This window comes from Tenrec ecaudatus, chromosome 6 (assembly GCF_050624435.1).
Source record: "Tenrec ecaudatus isolate mTenEca1 chromosome 6, mTenEca1.hap1, whole genome shotgun sequence".
NCBI lineage: Eukaryota > Metazoa > Chordata > Mammalia > Afrosoricida > Tenrecidae > Tenrec > Tenrec ecaudatus.
Window position 1 is genome coordinate 8,312,853 of NC_134535.1, and position 22,040 is coordinate 8,334,892.

General features: G+C 48.8%; 1 protein-coding gene across 2 annotated transcripts; it reads right to left on the reverse strand.

The window, feature by feature from the left end:
* Window positions 1-303: 303 nt before the first annotated feature.
* Window positions 304-19,848, reverse strand: DDX17 (DEAD-box helicase 17). Of its 2 annotated transcripts, none has more exons than XM_075553564.1 (13): window positions 19,473-19,848; window positions 15,588-15,738; window positions 14,862-14,961; window positions 13,391-13,524; window positions 13,051-13,116; window positions 10,960-11,101; window positions 10,472-10,632; window positions 10,217-10,389; window positions 9,692-9,802; window positions 9,438-9,499; window positions 8,408-8,467; window positions 4,307-4,543; window positions 304-3,152 (listed from the first exon to the last, which is right to left on the reverse strand). In XM_075553564.1, the coding sequence occupies exons 1-13, from the start codon at window positions 19,520-19,522 to the stop codon at window positions 2,623-2,625; spliced, it is 1,977 nt and encodes a 658-aa protein (XP_075409679.1). In that variant the 5' UTR covers window positions 19,523-19,848; the 3' UTR covers window positions 304-2,622. The 2 variants fall into 2 exon arrangements, with proteins under 2 accessions (XP_075409679.1, XP_075409678.1); XM_075553563.1 differs by having other exon boundaries at window positions 4,301-4,543.
* Window positions 19,849-22,040: the final 2,192 nt, after the last annotated feature.

Sequence of the window (22,040 nt, forward strand, 5' to 3'; positions counted from 1 at the left end):
TTCCGAGTTATGGTCTCAGTGGAGGGAGCTGAGTCACTTCCCTCCCTTCAGAGCACAGCTCACAATACGAGCAGCACAGACACCCAGCATGTACTCATGCAGAGCACAACCCAAGTAGGCACCGCGGTCGCCTTCTGCCCGGGGAGGCAGAAAGCCAAGGCCACCACTGTGCAGGTAGCCATCAAGACCACTTGCTCCTTCAGGGGTGAGTCTAACGTCTTCAACAAGATTGTTAGGGACAACCATTTTTTCTGGAATTCAACTCTTTGGCAAAGAATGTTTAAGCAGTGAAAGGTTCAGACGTACTGTGAACAGTGTTTTATTTATACCTACAAAAGAAAACAAGATGGTATCAAAAGGACGATTTACAAACACGGCTCTTAGCATCCTGCGCCCGAACAACACACAATGTAGCGATCTTCCGACTCAAGTCTCCATGCAACCGGAATGTGTGCAGAGACCAGCAAGGGCGAGGAGAGCGCACTGATCCCCAGCAAAGCCACCAACCTTTCAGATGAGAAGTCCTCACAGCTCAGCCAGCCACCACCAGGGAGCAGTGACTCCAGAGGAACCCTACTAGGTCTCACCGAGCTCGGGCCACAAGACTGGCCACCAGCTGTCGTTCTGATTTGAGGACAATGTCCTCGGTTGTAAAGGGGAGAGTGCACATATCGCTTGCTTGTCCAAAGGGCATTCTTCGGCCCTAATGGTTGCTTTTACGAGCTGTTGCAAGGGGCATAGCGTGCCCACCTGGTGGCACCTGTGACTGGTAGGACCTCCGGGCAGGTAACATTTTGTTTGGAGAGAAATGTCCATTACTGGACGGGTCAGCGCTTAAGGTTTACAAATTCATTAGGGGCGGGGCTGGGAGTTTTGCAGCTTTGGTTTGAAAGCACGGCATTTTGTCCCATTTTCCCTGTGCCTACCGTCCTCCAGCCTCCACCTGGGCCAGAGGAGGGGGAGACAACATGGAGGGAGGGAGTCAGGGGCTGGTGCCCAAGCTCTTCCATGCATGTTACAACCTACCTGTATGCTGGCCATTCAGCCAACGCTCAGAACCCTCAGAAACCACCCCCTTCTCCCGCAAGAATTTTTAAAGGGGGGAGAAAAAAAACACCCGCCAGCACTTAGTTTTGAGCTTATAAACCGGCACTCTTAAGCCTCAACTGAGCAACACAGTGGAGCACCCTCCTTGTAACTACACTGTGGGAAACATTGAGAAAAAAGGAAAGCACAAAGACACCAAAAACCCAAACCAGTAGTTCTCCCAGAACCTGGAAGGCTGTTGGGGCTGTCTGCCCTCTCTGTCCTGTTACGGTGAACCCAAGAGCAGGAGAAAAAAAACAAAACACAAAAACAACTTGCGGGCCCAGGAAAGGAGTATGACTACGGTGGGTGGGGGTGGGGTGGGGGTGTATAAATTCACCTACCTTCCGGTGGAGGTTAAGTGAAGCGACTCTTAGTTTAAGCCATTAACTGTCTGAAGCTCTACCTACCTGCAAAAAGCCGAGCGCACAAGGATGCTGAGCACAGTTTGCATCCAGTGGCTAATAGCACAGCAGAGGAGGGTATGGAGAAGCGAGTTCTTCCCAAACCCTGTGAGTCCTTGGTCAAGGTTAACACAGCCAAAGGGCCGAGTAGCTGATAAAGACTTGCTTTCACTCTAGCCTGACTAATACTGAGATTAGAAAGAAAAACCTGCCCACTCTGAGTGCCTGGTTTACTGTTAACGGTGCCTTTACACTGCCAATGAATGCACGGACAAGTGGTTAGTGACGCAAGCTTCCAGTGAGCTGAGCACCCCCGCTCCCAGCAACTGGCTGGCCGGCCAATGCACTTCACAGATGGTCCCTGGCTACATACGGGGGAAGACTAGGGAGCTCCCACCAGAGGCTGAATGCAAGCTTGACCACTGCAGTAAACACTTGTGGGTTTTAATTAAAAAAAGCAAAACACACTTAAAACCTTGGAACCAACAATCCCATTTCTAACCTGACACTAAAAGAGATTTTTTTCAAGTAAATTGGGTAGAGGAGGAGAGTAAGGGAGACAAATCAGGAATTTTAAAACTGCTGAATGAAGGGTAGAAGCCATCAGCCCAAACAACAAAGACGAAGCACCGCCTTCAAAGTTTTCTGGCCTGAGGCACCAGCTCCCAATAGAAGCAGATGGCATTGTGGGAAATGAGGGCATTGGAGTGACAGAAAGCCAGATGCCATCATCTTCAGTGGAACAAGCCAGTCCATCACCCTCTCCCACCTCTGGACAACAAAAACTGAGCTCCCACAAAAGGGACTAACACCTTTTTTCTTTTAAAATGAAAAATATCTGCTCAAATATCCTCAACATGCAAAAAGTTGGGAAAAGGCCATCTCTTCCAGCCAGCTATATATATCTCTCTCTTTCTTTTACAAAACCTGTTAGCACGGACTGGATGGTCTTGGTGGGCAGAAGACACCTGGCAGTGAATTCTAACTAATCTGCAGGAAAGACCACTCACAATGGTGGGAACAGAAAAAAGATAAAGAGGGAGAGATTGGGGGGAGGGGGGGAGAGAAGAGAGGTAAAGACAGCGTTCCTTTAACTTTGCAAGTATGCACCCTTCACACCCTGTGAGTGGCCTCATTTACGTGAGGGAGGAGGGGGAGGAGGGGGAGGGGGGTACTGGTAGGCGGTCTGCCCCATGTAACCTATCATACTGGTAGCTCCTGGAGGCTGTGCAAACTGTTGTGACATTAGCGGCTGGGGCTGCTGCCCAGTACGGCCGATCCCACTAAACTGCTGGCTTGAGCTCTGGGCACTTCTCCCTGTGGTGGCGGCGGCAGCGGCTGCGGCAGCGACAGCGGCGGCAGCCCCGTAGGTGCCAGCGCCATATTCTTGAGCCGTATAGCCAGTGGTGCCATAGGCAGCTGCCCCGTAGGTGCCTTGACCATAGGTATATTGGCCTGCTTGTGCTCCAAAGGTGGAATTCGGACTCCCATAACCACTGCCATTAGCATAACCAGCCCGATCGGTTTCACTTCGATCACGGTAACTTGTAGAGTCTCTCCGGCCACTATCCTTGACTCCTCGAAGCCTCCGGTCACACTCATCCTGATACATCAGGTTGGGATTGTTAGCTGAAGAAGCGGTCCGGTATCGAGAACGGCCTCCTGATGGGAACAACACAAATTTTAGTGTCAGATCCGTGATCCAAACATAACTGCAATTAAAAAAAACTCGAGTACACAAAAAACATGCACCATTCTTCCCTGCTCTTTAGTGGAAAGCATGTAACTGCGGAAAGTCCGAGTCCGTAACTGGGTTCCTAACTGGGTACACACATGAGCCTACTGCGATTAGGGAGCAGAAATGTGCTTATCAACAATTTGTCCCCAGGCCGTAAGCCTAAGCTCTGGACTACTGCATCTTTGTTCGCAGAGTGGCTGGTGGGTCTTGACGGCCAAGCTCAGTTAGATGCCCAAATGCTTGCCCCGCTGCCTCACTCTGCGCACTGGCTCTCATCATCATCAGAATCGCCTCCCGAACTTGGGCAAACTGCACGAGCTCTTACGTTCACACAGCCCATTTTCACTACCTTCTCAGGCACGGCTGTCGTGCAGCTTCAAGATATAAGTGTGGACAGGACACAAACACGAAGCAAAAACTACCCTGCCAGGAACCACGAGGCCCAGGATCCTACGTTAATGGCAATGGGAAAATGCCATTCGTCAGCCTTTAAGTTCCACCTTCCCACGAACTCTCCAACGGCCCCTTCTCAAAGCAGGTTGCGGCTCCAAGCTCCACCGCAGGTCCTATCATCGTAAGGGGGGGAACCTGCTGCTTCCCTGGGAGGAAGCCACTGAGCCTTCCGATGCAGCCACCAACCACAAACCGAACTCACTGCCCTCGAGTCAATGATGACAGGACAGGGCAGAACTGCCCCCAGGGTTTCTCTGTTTACGGGAGCAAAAAAAACCCCAAGCCGTTCTTCCTTGGAACCATTGGTAGTTGAGAACTACCGACTTTTCGGATTGCTGCCCGATGCATAACCACTGTGCCAGCAGGGCGTCCCCACGGCTTTGTTTGGATCATTCACCACGGACCGCACAAATACAAGGGCCAGTCTTTGCATTATTCTGTCACAAAAACGGCATTACTATAAGCCCCTGAGCATTCTGTTTTTTATTTACATAACCCATCGTTAATGACACTGTTCTGTATAATAAACATCTCTAATAACAATCACTGCAAATAAAAACAAGCCAGCATGGCCAGAAAAGAGACACCTTGGCAGTACCTGGAAAGCTCCAGGACTTACCCTTACCCCCTCCGCCGCCGCCGCCACGATGGTCCACCAGCTGCATCAGCTTGGGATTAATAGCCTGATTGGCCTCTTCCAGCACCTTGATCAGCTCCCTGGCCTGCTTCAGGTTCCCTGGTGTGAAGAAGGTGTAGGCCGTGCCTTTGTTGGTGCTCCGGGCCGTTCGGCCAATGCGGTGCACGTAATCTTCAGAGCTGTTTGGATAGTCATAGTTGATCACAAACTTGACATCTTCCACATCTTCCGAGCCATCGATGAGTCAGAGTGTGGGTTGACGTGGCAGGGAAAGAGAAGGTAAAGGACATGCCAACGACAGGTGGGAAGCACGAATGCAGATGACAGCAAGAGGAGAGAAGACGAAGTTAGTAACCGCTCTGAACAGACACCAAAGAAGACTCATCCCAACAGAGTAAAAGAGGACTGACTGGTGACTCTCGGGACGTGCACGGGGAGCGGCATCTTCATCCAGAGGCACGGCCCTCTGGGACCCGCCCAGCCACCCGCACTCCTACCTCTTCTGTACTCAAACTGAGTGTGCGGACAGGAGCTGTCACACCAAGAATGGTCTCCAGAACAAATTCCAGTGTCATCCCATTTGAAACTGGAATGTCTAAAAAATTGCGCCAGTCAAGTGACACGGCCAAATAATTTCTACTCTGTTGGGAGAAGCCTGGCAAAATCTATCAGTAATATAACAGACTTACCTTTAAACCAATCACAGAGCACATTTGAGGGGGGGGACTCCGCATTATTTTATGACTACATTTTCAAGGACATGTAAACACTTAGTTTCATTAATTTCTGCTGTTGTTTTAAAGACTCTGATCAGAGCTGAAACATCCATAGGTTCTCTCCAGTCCATTACCACAAGAGCACATTACACTAAAATGTCACTCGACCACCAAGCCCAGCTTCTGCCAAATGGGGTTTCTGCTCAACCCAAGGTTATTTTGACTCTTGTCCATGTGACCTGGGACACATTAAATAAATGGCCAGAGTGGAAGAACCATGAAACCCTGAGACACAAGTTTAATATTCTGTCCACTGCTGGGAAGTGAAACGCCTCCTAATGCTTCAAGGATGTAAATGTTAGTGTAATGCTTCCCGCTGAATGTATATTTTTACCTACTTAAACATACAAGCCTAAGAATATAACAAAGACTCCTAGTGTTTTGTGGAGAAAAAAATCTGCATTTTACAAAGAATATTCAGGAAATATCCTAGATAAAACACAGATTTTTGTGATAGAAATAATGAAAAAACATTCTCTGTTTGTTACCAGACCGATGCACACTCCCTCCTCCTTTGGGAAACCGCTGCAGCCGATCCCGTCTCTTTGCCTTTTATTTTTGGCGGCCTCCTTTCGAAAACTCCGCCTTCTGACACGGGACCACTGGAGCGCGGGGAGCATGCATCAAGGGTCCGTGGCAGTGAGAGGTCCCCACACACGCTCGCTCTGTGAACTGGCTTAGATGCTTCTCTGTAGCCCCTTTTGGTTGCCAAGCGCCGGAGAACCTGGGTTCGGGTAAAAATTTCAGGTCCTCCAACGCCTCCCCCAAGGATATATTGGGGTGATTGTAGAAAAAAATCATTATTAAAAAAGTGCTGAGTTACATCCAAAGGGTCAGACTGCATCTATTGCCCAGACTTGGATTAATTTCAGGGGGACAGGGGAGATGATTGGAAAAAAGAAAAAGAAAAAAAAAAAAAAGGAAAAAAGAAAATTCCGCTATTGTTAAAGGGTCCATGAAGAAGGGGCATTGTGTCTGTTTCTTATTACAATAAAGGCTCCTCAGTCGTTACTGACCCCTAAAGTCCTGAATCACACCAGAAAGACGAGAAGGCAGTTATCACAGGGGGCAGCGTGAGTCTCCGGCTAGGGTCGTTGAAGCAACCAAGGGAAAAAAAGTATACAGAGCAAGGGCGGATGTCTGTTGGGAGGGCGAGGGGCGCAGGTGGGCAGGGGATTGGGCCCTGAGGCCTCATCTTCAGGGCAAGGCCAGCGCTCCTCAGTCAGTTCCACAGAGCAAGCTGGCCGGTGCACTGGCCCCCGAGGCACGCTTTCCTAGCAGAAAGCACCAGGGGGCTGGTGCCAACAGTTCAAACACTACCTCGGGAAGGGGCTCAGGAGAGGCTCACTGGGGAGCAGAGGGTTCGAATCCTTCAGACTAGAGAGGTGCGCCGCGCGCACACACCGAGCGGGCTGTGGAGGGCACATAAGAGCAGGTGCAGGGATCTGCTTGGCTCCAGTCTAGCCTGCTCTGGTGGCACGTGTGCACTGCCACAAGATTATCTTGTTGCCGATAGAGAAGATGCCGGAGCAAGGTAAGAACGGAAATGTTCCCGTTGTGGCCAGCTGCCCGTGACAGAAAAAGCCCTACGGCATGGCCTGCCATCTCCAAGCACTAATGGGGAGGGCAGACTAAGACCCGCCAACAGGCTCATCTAGAGCTGCTTCGGGCCAATGTAGATTTGCCTCAGCCATGTACTGAGTGAGCTGCAGCTGATATCAAAGCTTCTGTTAAAAAACAAAACAAAAAATAAATTCAATACTTTTGAGTTTAACAGCGTGTAATTTAAAATAAAAAAAAATAAAAAAAGGAAAAATACCTCAGTGGAAACAGAGTAGTGGTTTCCCGAGGATGACTTTTAACAAATTACGGGAATCATCAAAGAACTTACCTGAAGGGAACATTTAAGAGGCCACCGTTGGACAGGAAGTGAAAAAAAGGCCTGGTGACTCAGCTAAAAATTGCACCCCTGTCTACGAAGTAGACGCCTTCACTTTCCAGTATCTTGTAGGACCTTGGTCAGAATTCTGCCATCGGGGTGGGTTTCCCCTCCTTTTGATTTTACACGGCAGCAAACAAAGGGGCCCAAAACAAGCACTGCTGTTCAGTAACAAGAAACAGACTCGGGGACCTTCCCTCTCCCCACATCTGGGTGAGCGGGGGGCTGGATGAAGAGTCTACGTTATTCTCATGACAGCCAATTGAATCGGTTTAGGAATGGGGGCAGGGGAGGGGCGGGGGATATGGAGCAAATATAGTTTATAGTTTGTCTAGGCAAGATGCACAAAGAAGCTACCAGCACATAGCAAGCCTGCTCAAAACCACCGTTACCGAAAGCTTGTGTGAAAGCTGCTTTCAGGCCGCAGCCTCTTCTCCCAACAGGCCCAAGTTCTAACCACACAGACCCAGACATGACCTCAGAGGACAGGGACAACTCTCAGTCACGGCTCCAGGCCGCACCTCTGAAGGAGAAAGCGAGGAGTGCATTGTAGAAGGCGGCCCCCCTTCTCAGTCCAGTGTGAACACTTCGTCCTTTTACAATGCACACGCCATCAGAGCAGGGTGGGCTAGGCTTCACGGGGCAAGTCGTTAAATGCCTATCACTTTTAAAATTCCCTGTTAAAAATTTAGCCCTAATTAGCTGAGAATAACGGGCTAAAAAAAGTATTTTGAATTATTATTTACATCTTGAGTCATAATAGGTAGAAAACTTCAGAAGAAAATCTTCAGATTGAAGTCAAGGTATTTATGATACCAGTAAGGGTAAAAAGAGGGTCAGGTGAATGCCCGTGACCATCCTCTTCAGCAAGTAAGATGGGGCAACGTGGACTTAGAGTACAGACTTAGCAAATTTCAAGAATACAGCAGCACTGGGCTTCCACACACGCCCAGTTCAGATGGAGAAACTGATACGGGAAAAGAATAATGAGATCACAACAGCTGGAGCCAACCAGTCTCATGAAAAACTCTAGCCAGAAGCCAGAACAACGCCCAGAAGCCGGGCTGCACAACCACAGTGTCTCCTCTCTCCCTTGGACGGTCTGCACAGTCACGCCGAGGCCTTGCCAGAGACCAAAGCCTGTTTGTTAGGGGCAGGAAGAGACTAAAAATTTAAAAAGGAGAAGGAAAAAAGAAAAAACAAGGGTACGAAAAGAAAATTGTTGGGGGAAATCACGCTTTGTATTGTTCTCTAAACTTAAAATATTTATCTAAACACACATATATCCAACAACCAACTCTAAGTTGAATTGACAAATCTTTAAACCAAAAGACACATAGAATGTACCACCAATAGAGGCCTATTGAAACAAACCTAGCCCTCGGGAGGCGACGTCTGTGGCAATGAGGATGGGAGCCTTTCCGGAACGGAACTCTGCAAGACAAGAGTGCTACCATCAACTCCAAGCTGATAATTGGGAGAGAAGTCTGTCTGAAAACAGCATCAGACAAACACTCCCAGAGATCTGAACTTTTACCCGATTGTGTTAAAATTCCAAATAATGGTCTCCAAAAAAACGACAATCCCCTTTGCAAAGACTAGTCATTCTTTTACAGTGCTCTATTGTACTCACTTCACTGCTAGCAGTGGGGCAAGAGACAAAAAATCAACCCCTCCCCCAAATTTCTCTACCACCACTCATAAAGCAGATTTTAAAATGGTGTGGAAATTTGTGACCAAAATAACACAAATTAGGCTTGTGTTTCCTTAAAGGGAAACGACATGGACACTATCCCCCAAAGGAAATACGGAAAATAAATGCATTGGGAAGGAAGGGGAGGCCAGCAAAGGCATTGGGGAGCAAAAGCAAAACCCAAACCGACCCCACCCCTAGCCCGTCTCATAGCAACCCTGTAAGACAGAGTAGAACTGCCTGTGTTCCCGAAACGGCAATTCTTCATGGGAATCGAAAGCCTAGTCTTTGTCCCCCAGAGTGGCTGGTGGTTTCAAATGGCTGACCTTGCAGTTAGCCCAATTTGTAGCCACCAGAAGTTCAATACATATTATGTCTTAAATATGGTCTATCTCAGTGGACTTCCCATTCAGAGCAGTCAGGAACAACAGGGCTGGAACATAGATGCATTGAACCATGACTTTGACGGGGATGTACTCCGGATCACGGGCCAAATATAAAAACCCAGTTCCTCCTGGCAGAGTCAAGCCACCCCTTACGTAGGGCCAATGGAGGGTTCTGCGCTCTGAACAGACGAGCTGAATGCCTGCAACAGGTAATACCACCCAGAAGGCTAAATTGGAAATATTTAATATCTGGCCCTTCATAGAAATAAATTTTCTGATTCCTGAACTAGAGCAGGGACTTACAAATATATAGTTTTAAACTCACCATTGAGTACCCAGTCTCTTTCTGGTTGACTCTTGTCTCCATGGATACACATAGCTGGCCAACTGTCCGAAGAAAAGTGACCAACATTTTAGTTTGTTTTTTTTTTCATTTTAGGTTTTAAAAATAAGGAAAACTAAGGTTAAAAAAAGGAAAAACAATCCCATCACATAACATAGCACTCATAATACTAATTAAAAACTTCCTCCTAAGCTATCAAACCCAGGGCAAGCTGCATAGTTTGGAGCGGCACTCACCCATCTCTTCGCATCCTTCGAGTGAGGTCATCACAGCGTCTCTTTGTCTCTACAAATATAATGGTCTTATTTTCCTTCTCAGCCATTATTTCCTCCATGAGCTGGATCAATCTGACAGCAAGACCAGCAATAACATTACACAGAGAAGACACATTGGAAATTAACACCTCAAAACTATGGTTATTTTACTTTTACGTTAGTTTAATAAATATATAGAGCGCAATAGGACTCAGATCCTGTTCCACATTTGTAAGAAATCCTTCATTCAATACCGCCCTCACAGCACATCTGATTATCTCCATTAGCCGTGAAGAAACTAAGCCACCCCCAAACCGTCTCGCTGCTCATCAGCAGAACTACAGCCAGAGCCCTTGACTTTAACCGCATCGTTCAGCTGACTCTATCCTAAGGGGAGGGCTGCATTGTTCAAGTCAGCCAAACTTTCCATGGTTTGGGGACTCCGATGGTCAAGGACGACCGTAGACTTATCAGCATTAAGCCAACCCAGTGCCTTCACGTCCGTACTTGTGGTCTTTTTCACTTTCCATGCAGACATCCACAATCTGGAGTATGTTGTGGTTGGCACTCAGCTCCAGATTACCCACGTTGATCTGGGTGTAATCCCGGAGGAAATCCTCAGCGAGCTGTCTAACTTCTTTGGGCCAGGTGGCACTCCACATCAAAGTCTGCCGATCAGGCTATCAAGAGAGGTAATGTTTTAAGCTAAGGAATTGCCACAGGAAAGAGACATCAAGATAACAAAGGGTCAGTTTTACATACCCTGATTTGGTCAACAATTTTCCGGATCTGGGGTTCAAAGCCCATATCAAGCATTCTGTCGGCCTCATCAAGTACAAGGTAAGTACAACGGCGAAGATTTGTCTTTCCGGATTCCAGGAAATCAATGAGGCGCCCAGGAGTGGCTATGCAGATCTCAACACCTATAGGGTAGATAAGTGTTAGCTTAGTAAGAATACTCCTGTAGACCCCCACCCACCCAAGCCTTAGCCAACGAAGAAGCAGCAGCTCAGTTTGAGCCTGAACCTGCAAGAGCAGGATGTAAGGAGAATTTAGGGCTGCTCATCAAACGTCCAGAGTCAGATCTCTAGCCCGGTCTCTCTTCAATCAAAATGATAAAAGATTTTTGAAGCTGCTAAGAGTACCCCCCACCCCATAAAAGTACTATTTTCCTCCTCAATTTCATGCATTGAAACCAGCAAAGAAAAATATATTAGAATGAGTGGCAGATTGAAAGACCCTCTCCTTACCCCTCTCCAGGTCTCGGATCTGGGGCCCTTTAGGAGCACCTCCATAGATGCAAGTACTCTTCAACCGAGAACACTTGCCGTAGTCATCAGCCACCTGCTGCACTTGCTGGGCAAGCTCTCGGGTGGGAGCCAGAACCAGACACTGCAACAAACCAACAAGCAAGCCAGCTGAGACACCCATCCCAAGCCAAAGTAAAACAAAACCAAAAGTGAAGCCAAAAGACTAATTATTTTTCAATTGGCAGACCCTGTGTATGTAAAAATCATTTGTTTCGGTCTAATGTGCCTGGCGAAGAGTTTTAGCTGGAAGCCAGGAAGTTTTCAGCTGTCATTTTCTTATTTACCTGTGTTTCTTACTAATATCTAATTTACATATTTTTTTCATGGAATATTTAAACCCACTTACTGATTTGGTGAGAGGCGATTAGTTCTAACTAGGTAATATAATCGAGATTCACTAAAATAGCACACCAAAATTGTAGTAAATCCCAAGATTCCCGAAGTTAACAAAGTTAACCAAGCGAGGGTCCATCATTCCACCTGGGTGCTGAGTAATATTTAAAAACTCAACTCACTGCCACCGAGGCAACGCTGACACACAGCCGCCCCCTGGGGGGTTCTGAGATGGTTTAACTGCTTACAGGAGTAGAAATCCTTGTATCCCATGGAGTGGCTGGTGGTTTTGAATTCCTGACCTCGTGATCGAAGATCCTTGACTGCACTAAAAGGCTAAAAAACCCACATGTACTAGTTCCAAGTTATTAGACATATTCAGGGACATGCCTTATTCTTAACCCAAGGACTGTATGTTATGTGCAAACTCATCCAACCAAAAACTTAAGCCCTCAAACACAAATCCTCAATCTAACTCTGAGATCCATAGGGCAGGGACCTCCCCCCCAATCTCGTGTTCCTAACAACTCTCCGACACAGTCAACAATTAAGTACTGCATTTGAATTCAGTGCACAGAAAATGCGTAAGACACTAAACATACCATAAATACAGTGTTCTATGTCCTCATTTGGTGTGTAGTGACTAGTGTCTTACAAGTTCATGAGCAGCCATTTAAGGGGTAATGATTAGTCTCTCTCTGTCCAGAGGAAACCACAAGAACAAAAATGGAAAGACACAAAGAAAACAACTAGACGAATGGACTAATGGGCCATACAAATGCCAGCCACCACTCACTACCAGATACTCTGATAAGCACTTACACCAGGGGGAAAATGTGGAACACTGGGGAAAATCATAAACACTAGCCCAACTGGTCAAAGGCCAGAGGGAACCCAAAGATGGTGGCTTTTACCTTTCAGGTCTGAAACGGAGTCACCTCCAAGTTAGATCAAGCACCTGGGATCAAAGAGCAGCACTCATGCAAAGGCAACGCTCAGAGGACTAGCAGAGCAGGACTCCGAATGGAAAACAACGGAGAGGAAGTGGACAAATGATGGGAGGAGGGAATGTGCATGAATTACCGAACCTAAGCTATGGTCCACTTTGTAAACTCTCACCTAATTCACAAAGTTTAAAAAAGAGGAGAAGGGGGATTATATGCCCCATCTTCTCAAGACCGTCTGGGGAGTGTTGAACCAGCCTTTACTTTGAATGCGGGCGCTCTAGAAGCACAGCGCTGCGCTGCTGACAACGTAGGAGTTTGAACCTACCAGCATGAAGACTCCAGCTTGGGGAAGCCTAAGGGATAGGTCTACCCAATCCTATTAGGACTTAGCTCTAGTCCAGCCACATAATGCTGTAGTGACCTTGAGCAAGTCACTTAAATGAACTTCACGGCACTTTTCCTACCAGTATGATGGGGATTAATACTACTTCCAGGCATGGGGTAAGGGTGAGAATAAAATTAGATTTTGGGGGAGGGGGAAATAATGTCAAGGAGTCCAGGAAGAAAAAAATGTTCGGACACTCACTGTGGTAGCAATTGTACAATACTACTTGATATGACTCAACTAGGAAATTATATATGTAGTAACTCCCAATTAATAATGGATTAAAAGATTTTATAAAAGCAGTGTGCAAAACACAGTAGGTACTAAGTGACAGTAACTCGGGATTATAAAAACCAAGACACTTACAATTGGGCCATCTCCCCTTTCCAAATATGGCTGGTGGTTAATATGAACGATTGCAGGCAGCAAATACTGGGGGGAACAAAAATGACACCCTTATTATCTAAGTCATTACTGTAATCGTTCTAACTTATCATAGCAATTACCAATTTGTAAACAGGAAAATAATGAACAGAATTCACCATTGCCCATGCGTGAACCAACATTTGAATACTTCCACATATTTCAGATACCTACAAATGCCAAGATTATCAGCAACACACTATCTGAATTATAATGTCACCACAACTTGAGACTCTACCTGGCAAAATAGAATCTAGCAAAGGTAGCACAAGGTAGTACATACCGCCAATGTCTTCCCAGAGCCAGTCTGAGCGATGCCTACCATATCCCGGCCACTCAGAGCCAAGGGAAAACCCTGGCACTGAATCGGAGTTGGTTCTGTAAAATGCTGATCCATCAGCACATCCATTACATACTCTGCAAGGCAAAATAAACATGTTATTATTTTTTGGGTAAAGGCGGTAACACCCCTTTAAAAATATTTAAGATCATTTATGGCTTATAAATTGCTCCAAAGAAAACTGGGCTTTTTATTTATCTCCTGACCAACTCACTACCCTACCCTACGCCACCCCACCCCAAAACAAACACACACACTCACAGCCTAGATCAGTGGGTTTCAACCTTCCTAATGCTTCATGTTGTGGTGACCCCCAGCCGTAAAATTATTTTCATTGCTACTTTATAACTGTAATTTTGCTACTGTTATGAACTGTCGTGTAACTATCTGATATGCAGGACTTATTTTCATGGTTACAAATTAAACATAATTATAGAACAGTAATTAATCACAAAATTATATATTGTGAAATATTTATGTTTTCTGATGGTCTTAGGCAACCCCTGTGAAAGGGTCATTGGACCCTCAAAGGGGTAGCAATCCACAGGTTGAGAACGGCTGGCCGAGAGCATCCCTTACTGATGGCAAACCCAGGGCCACTCAGCTTAGAAACAGTCTCACTGCAGCTTTCTTCAAGGCAGAGTCAAAGTCTGTAGAAAATGCGAAACCCTCAAAAAGAAGAAACTTGCTCTAGGGAGTTGATGGAAACCCACTTCTGCTTTCTACCAGGAGGAGGCAGGAGGGAAGACACCCAGGACACACGGAGTTTGTTGTGGCGACAGAAGAACCCCTGGCGTCCACGGTGATGGCGGAACAGCTGACTGCATGCTTGAAGAGTGCCGGCATGCAACAGATAACCTTAGCCACTTTCTACCACTAACAGCCTTTAAAAAGCCCCCTCAGCCGTCCTGTGCTGCAGACTCTGTCGCCCAGATCAGTTGAACACCTCATTGCCCCCACAGTTTCACTGCCTTTTATTAATCAGCATCTGTAAGAAGCTGATGTTGGTCTTTGGGAATTGGAAACATTACATACATATAGATAGATCTATTTTAAACATACATAAAAATTAAATTTAAACACCAAAAAGGGAGTTTTCAGAACTGTACATAACTCAAACATGTCTTAACCTTCCAATGCCTGAATTTTTAATTTCAGGAAAAAAATTTTGTTGTTTTTATTCTTTACTTTCATAGTTATCAACATGAAATTAATATATACATTTAATTAAATGTTATGAAACCGTCACGCTTGGTGTTATAGGGTTAAGTCAGGTACTACCAGTCTCACCCTTGGGAAAGGTCTGCACCGGCCTGTCAAAAAAAGCCTAGGCCAGAACTTTTCAACAACCTACTACAACATTCACCTTTCAACCCCGAGCTATGATTCAGATCCAGGATTAAACAACACTTACGTGGGAAGTTAGCATGATGGAACGCAAAGACCGGTTTAGGGCAAACATCTCCCCCTCTCACGGTGATCTCTTTCTTTCGGCGCAGCTCATCAACCTCATACTATGGAAGCAAACAAGTAAGACAAGTTATGCTGAAAAGGAGATGTTTAGATTTCAACCCATCTGAACAACCATTCCTCTACCCACAAACGAGACGGGAAATTTCAAATAGTGCTTTCATGCTTTCCTTGCATTCTCCTAACCCTGCGAGTCTGGGATGCAGCGACAGAAGTGTTCTTTAGCACTGGAGCAAACAGAAAGGTCTGGGACTTGGTTCTTTCTAAGTCACTTGTTTTACGATCAGACCCAGGAAGGAGGAAGACGTAGGGAGCCCAGCTTCCATTACACTTTCTCCTGAGCAAATAGCTACATCATGAGCTTACCAAGACAAACAGCACACAGTGCCAATGGTAGGGGTGTATTAAAAAAGCTCATGGAAAAACTAAATGTAAACATACAGACTTTTTCCCCATGAGCTTTTTGAAGGCTTTCATGTAAATAAACCAACAAGTGAGGACCAAATATTACATTCCGGGCATATTTAAGTATCAACAGCCTTAACATAACACCATTGTGCTAGAATACAACATTTAACAGCAGCAGTGTTTATGTCAGTTCTAGCCAGTATGTCCTTTAGGTTCAACAATGTGCACAAAACCCATTACATGACACCAATAAGCAACTTACTGGAGTCAGCCTTGCCACTTCTGGATGTTCCACATAAAAATTCTTCTCAAATTTGGGGAGCTCACTCAAATCCCACTTCTTTTTCCGCAAGCGTTCCCCAGGATTACCAAACTTCTTTGGGGGAAGCCCACCACCACCTCTTGCTCCAAAGCTAGAAATTAAAAAAACAAAACGGGTTATTAAATTGTAAAGGCAATAAACCTCAAATACCATACAAATGGGCCCAAGCACAGGAACAACTGTGAGGATGGCACAGGACCAGGCAGTGTTTCAGTCTGTTGGGCATAAGGTCACTATGGGTTGGCAGCAGCTTGATGTCACCTAACACCAACAACCATAAACACAAAGAAACAGCATTGCTCTTATTTGAAGGTGTGGAGAGAAACTGTGAAACTTCCTGTTCTTTTCAATGAGTAGTTATAAATGTTATGCTAGATGAAAAACTTAAGAAATATACCAGGAAAGGAACAAGATTCTGGAACAAGACTAGTTCTGAAATTTAGAGCTGCCCACTTCCTATGAACCTAAGCAAATCTAGAAATGTCTATAAGCCACCATCTCTATAAAACAGAATTAAAACCTACACCATAGGTTAGTATGAGGATGGAGTGAACTAACGAGTCACGGGCTGGAAACAGGCCTGGCACACCAGTCAGCACAAGGTTAGTAGCACTGGCCGGAGTCATCCACAGGCAGTTACTATGTAACCGTGTACCATGGACTGGTTGAAGTGGTGCTGCAGCTCGTGAGTGAAAACAAGTCTCTAACCTTGTCTGATAATCAGAATGCAGGGACAGCACGAGCTTACCTCCGAACTTCCCTTAGGACACGCAAAGGGCAACATACGACAGAGGGCTTAAAAAAAATCCCACTATCTTTTAATTCCATTTTCCCACAAAGGACTTTTTGGAAATCCTCTCATACATGGAAATGTAGGTGAAGTTTATGGACAGGCTTTTAAAAAACATTTCAATCCAGTCTCCATCACAAGGAGACCCCGTCTTTCTCCTTGGTATAGCCAAGTAGGCATATGGTCAGCAGGCCCAAGGAAAGTCCTGGAAGAGACTGGTGAGAGCCAGTGAGGACCTTTCACCCCACCTCCTCTAGGTTCTCAGACGCTAGTGGTTATTTAGGTTGGACAAAAAGTAGCAGATTCTGTAGCCACCTTTCATTCATGTGCCTGGAATACAAGTAGGGCAGTCCTCCACACTCACTGCCATTGAGTTATGTCCACTCACAGTGACCTCAAAGGACAGGGTAGAACTGGCCCTGTGAGTTTCAAGACGGTCGCTCTTTCCAGGAGTAGGCAGGCATGTCTTCCTCCTTCAGAGTGGCTGGTGGGTTTTGAACTGCAGACCCCACACCTAGCCCTGCATCACCTGGGCTCTGACAGTGACCCTTATTTCCCTTTAATTTCTAACCCTTGTAGAACACAATCTTCTAGCGCCTCAAGAGCTTCAAAGAATTTATTTGAAAACAAAAGATGTTAAATAAAGATGGGCCTCCATTTCCTATAATCCAAAGCATTAGCACTCTTCAGGATCCAGCTAGACAAGTCTCTAAATGGAGATGTACAAAGATGAAGGAACACTCTATTTGGGGCTGCTGAATTAACTAAACTGGTGAACTAGTAAGAGAAGCTAGAAAAGGTAAACGGATAATGAAAATGAACGGGAATATAGCATCCAACAGAGGGATGGCACATATCAAAAGGGCATTATCATCTCTACCATGCCGATTGACCAAGGCTCTGCCCCTCACTGCTGGAGAATGAGGCAGCTGGCTCCATGGTCATTCTTTACACGGTCGCTGCCAGGCCAACCATGAAAGCTGCGGCCCGTCCAGTTTTTATCAGTCGGCATGTTTCCTAGAAGGTGTAGTGTCAACACTGCTTTCCAGCTCAACCCTTAAACTAACGAAAACATGGTTATGTGAATTACACAGCAATTAAACTATAGATGGGGGCTGGGAGCAACAACTTCTACAAGTAGGCTTGCTCTCCAAGCTTACCCTAAGCAGCCCTCTATGGCGAGGGTGAGGTGTGCTCCCCTCCCCTTCTCTAGGCTGCCATTAAGACGAAGCCCAGACATACTGGCCGGCACTCAACATCAGCCTGAAGGAGGGGGCACTATGTTTGTTTAATGGTGACCTCCAAATAAGAGCTCCTTATCCCCCTAGAGAAACTGAGCCCCCATTTGTGCCTTTTAAGAGGAATACAGGTGACTTAGTCCACAGCACAACACACTGGTCCATAACGTTGCAAATTCGATCACAAAGGAAATTTCACAGAGAAGACAGTATTAGGAAACAGCCCTTATAAGACTGCAGTTTGAAATTAACTTTAAAGTATTAGAACATATGTTTCCGGGCAGTCAATATGGGGCAAGTAACAGGCATTAAGTATAAATCCTTATTTTTTTCTTTTTTTCAAATAATTGGTCACTTTAAAAGGCATATGCACAGCCAAACTCCCAAGGTAAGGAAACATTCCCAGTATCCTGGGGGCACACGTCTGCCCATAGGTTGGGCAAGCCCACCAGTGCCCACTCTGAAATCTACTCATTGCCTCCACTTTCCGTGCCGCCCCTTCGTATGCACGTGCATGACTCCGACTGGCTGCAGGGACCCGTGGCTTTGTGCTGGCTCCTGCGCTGTAGTCTGTTGTTCCAGGCACTGGTTTCTCTAACCCCAGAATGCAGGGAGTTCAAGCTTGGGAGAGGAGTCACACTGTTCAATGTCAACTTTATTAGAGAGGGTGCCCGCCAGTGAGCTCTCTTGTGAAACTCTTCAGCAAAACTGTACAGCCCTCTACATTTTACCGCCAAAATAAACAAGCGGAGCGCTGCAAATGAGGCGCGTGCATAGAGGAGCAAACTGGCGGTGGGGATGCCTGGCCCTGGTGCATTTGAGCCAGGACGACGAAATATTGGGCAAGAATAACAGGAACACTGTGGAATAAGGGCAAGGATCATCCTCGGATGAAGACAGAGGCCGGGGATCCAAGGTCATGCGAGTATTAAGGGGCCAGATTAAGCTTAAGGGGGGGGGGGGTCGCCAACCCTTGGAACTGATTAAGTAGCAGTACAAATCAACAGGGATCGCGCAAGTCGCCTTTCCTCGTCTGGCATTAAGATCTGAACCCCAGACTCTGGCAGGGCTTCAGGTTGGAGCCCACCTCAGCTTCCATCCCAGGAACGTTAGCCTTGGTACAGCAGAAATTTCCTAGCGTGGTGGAAGAGGGAAGACGACCGTGCATCTGTCGGACCCCACCCCCAAATCCCTTAACCCCTAAACCCCCTTTCTCAGACACGATCCTTCCCACGGCCAGGCCGGTGCGTCCATTGTTCCACACGCGAACTGTCACCAATGTGGGGGAGGAGAGAAATGCTGCCCCGGCTCCCCCCCAAGGATCCTATAGGTGACTTACGGAGTCCTTCTGGGGCAGTTTCAAACCCCGTGTCCAGCCCCCCCTCCCCCGAACCGTCCCTTCTCTCTGACGAGAGGCTGAGAGCCCCAGGGCAGCCATTTCGCCTGCATCTTCCGGTGCCGCTCCCACAGATCCCCGTGTGTCCCCCCCGCGTTGTTCCGGGGCACGAGGGGGCCCAGAGAGATCCCGTGACTGGCCCGGGCTGGTGGCGGCCACGGCGGCCCCCCCCCACGAGGAGGGGCCTGCAGCGCCGCCGGGCCGCCGCCCCTCTGCCAGGTCACCGCAGGGGCCGGGGCCCAGGCGCGCCCGGCGGCCCGCAGCTGCTCCGAGGGCCCCCTCGGGGGGGCTTAACTGGACCTGCCGTTCCCTCGGCGTCCCCGGGGCCCCCAGTCTCCTCAGGACACGGCCTCCCCGCCCCCCGCACACGCCAGGCCTTTCCCCTCCTCCTCCACCCTTACCCTCCACGGTCACGATCCCGGTCCCGGTCCCCAAAGCCGCCTCCGCGCATGGTCCCAAAAGGGTAGAGATCTGGGAGCGGGGCACGGATGGCCGGGCTCGGGAGGGCCTGTGGCTCCGGTCTGGTGACCACCGATGGCGGCGGCGCCTCCGCTGTCGGGGCGGCGGCAGGCGCGGCGCTCTCTCGCTCCGACGCGCTATCTCCCGTCGCAGACGCCACCGTCGCCGCCTCTCTCGTCGGAGACGGGAGCAAAACCCAGAGAATCGGGGTTATCAAAAGGGCGGGTAGGTTGGGCTACCCTCAAACCCGGCAATGCCGCGACTCTAGCGTCTCCGTCCTCCTCGGCGACTGCACAAAATGGCGGCCGCCGCTGAGCCTGCTCCAGCTCAACGCTACGTACGTCCGCGGCCCTACGTAAACAGTGCACGGAATCGCCTGAGGGCGCCGCAGAGCCATCCGGCTATTCTTGGAATCGATTTGCGCCGGTTGCGCAGCCGGGCGCGCTTTACAGCAGGCGGACAGACAACAAAATACGTAACCGGCGTAGTGGTCTCGCGCCGCCTGCGCTGGAACGCGGCGTGGCGCGGGGCGGGGGCGCCTCCGGGGCGACGTAACATTCTTGGCGGCGCTGTTGCGGAGTTGCGTCGTGTGCGTAACGCATTCTGTTTAGAGAATGGAGGCTTTTGCCCGGTTCCGGCCGCGGGACGGAGTCCGGCTGTGCTTTTCGGAGACAATAACTGACCTCCCTATGGCAGTCACCGAATTCCAGGGGCGCCAAGTACCCAGGGCTCAAGGGGACGGCCGTGGCCCCTGGCTGGCGCTTCCGGGAGGCCGCCCGGGGTCTCCTCACCCCTCCGCCGAGAGCGGCCGCGCGCCGCGGCGCCATCCCGGCGCGTTGCCTCTCGCGGCCCTGGCGCCGGCGGCCATGATGGACGCGCCCGGGCCCGTTCTCCCGGGAGTGGGGCGTCTGGGCGCCGGGCCGGCCGGGACGGCGCTACCTGCTGCGCTTGATTCGGAAGGGAATGCACTGTCCAAACAACGTTTGCCCCTTCCCCGCGGAGCGCGGTGGACGTGCGCGCCGCTAAGCCCGCCCGCGTGAAGCACCGCCAGGCGGAGCCGCCGCCGTCCCCTGGCCGCCATTCAGCGGCCAGCCGCTGTCCCCTCGTGTTCTCCGAACTGCTGGATTTAACGGGTGGCCCTTGGACGCGTGTGATGAGGCAGCAAGGCACTTCTCAACCTGTGGGTCGCGAGGTCGAACGACCCTTTCACAGGGGTCGCCCGATTCATCACAGTAGCAAAATGACAGTGAAGAAGGAGCAACGGAAGTAATGTTATGGTGGGGGTCACCCCCACACGAGGAACTATGAAAAGGGCGCGGCATGAGGAAGGCGTAGGATCTAAACTCTTTCCACTTCCCTCTCTCCCTCCTGCTCTGAAATTGCCCTGGACGGCCTAAGCTCGACGGAATGTTCCAGAAGGTCGAGCGGCTAGGACCCTTGCAGAACTGCTGCCTGACCTTTCTGTTGGCTTTTTGACAGATGGGGAAAATGAGATTTGAGGTCCCTTACTGTAGGGACAGTGTAGAATAAAGAGAGCATCTTTCCGGGAAGCACCTGATGGGCCATTGACGAAAAGGGAGCCGGAATCGAGGGTTGGTTGAGAGTGTTGCAGGCTTATTGTGCTTCAGGCATTGTTGGGGGCGGGGCGGGGCGCGGCCTTGCCAGTGGACACGGGCTCTTGCGTCCTGGAATTTAGTCTCGCTGGTCCAGGAGACAATGATCTGACCCACTGCCACCCCAATTGATTGTCACTCATCACGACCCGTAGGCATAGGGCTTCCCAGACTACATCTTCAGGGAAGCTGGATGTCTCATCTTTGTCCCCAGCACTGCTGGTGGGTCCTGAGAGCACCTGCCAGAGTGGTGAAGTGCTTTGACTATCACACCCACAGTGGCTCCTTTAGGCTCAAAACCCAAACCCCAGGCTTACTGACCCCATCGGACAGAGAAGAACTAACTGATCCTTTGAGTTTCTGAGTCTGGCGAGCTCTGCGCTCACGCTCGCAGAGCAGCTGGTGGGTTTGAACCGCTGCTGCTGTGTTAACCACTCGGCTCCCAGGGCTCCTACGTTTCTCGGTTAGACAGTTGTGGCAGAAAAGCGTTGGGAAAGGGAATTGAGACTGTGGGCGGTGGTGGGTGGTGCATAGCCTTAGGTAGGGTGTCCTGGCCGAATGACATGGGAGGAAAACCCTGAAGTGAAGGGAGGAACCTTCCTCACAGCGGGAACCACAAGTGTAAAGGCCATGAGGGGGAACCAGCGTGGCTGGAACCGTGGGGAGAGGCAGCACTGTGACCAGTTCATAGCCCATGGCTAATTCTGTGGGGTTTTCCCGCCTAGAGTAAAAGAGAACATCTCTGGAAGGTTTTGAGTAGTGACATAACTAGAGGACCTCTGAAAGACGGGCCTCTTAGGGTCTCAGGAACTCAGAGGGCAGTGCTACCCTGTCCAACAGGTCACTAGGAGTCTGACTTGATGGCAGTGAGTTTGACTTGGGTTTGGTGATTGTACA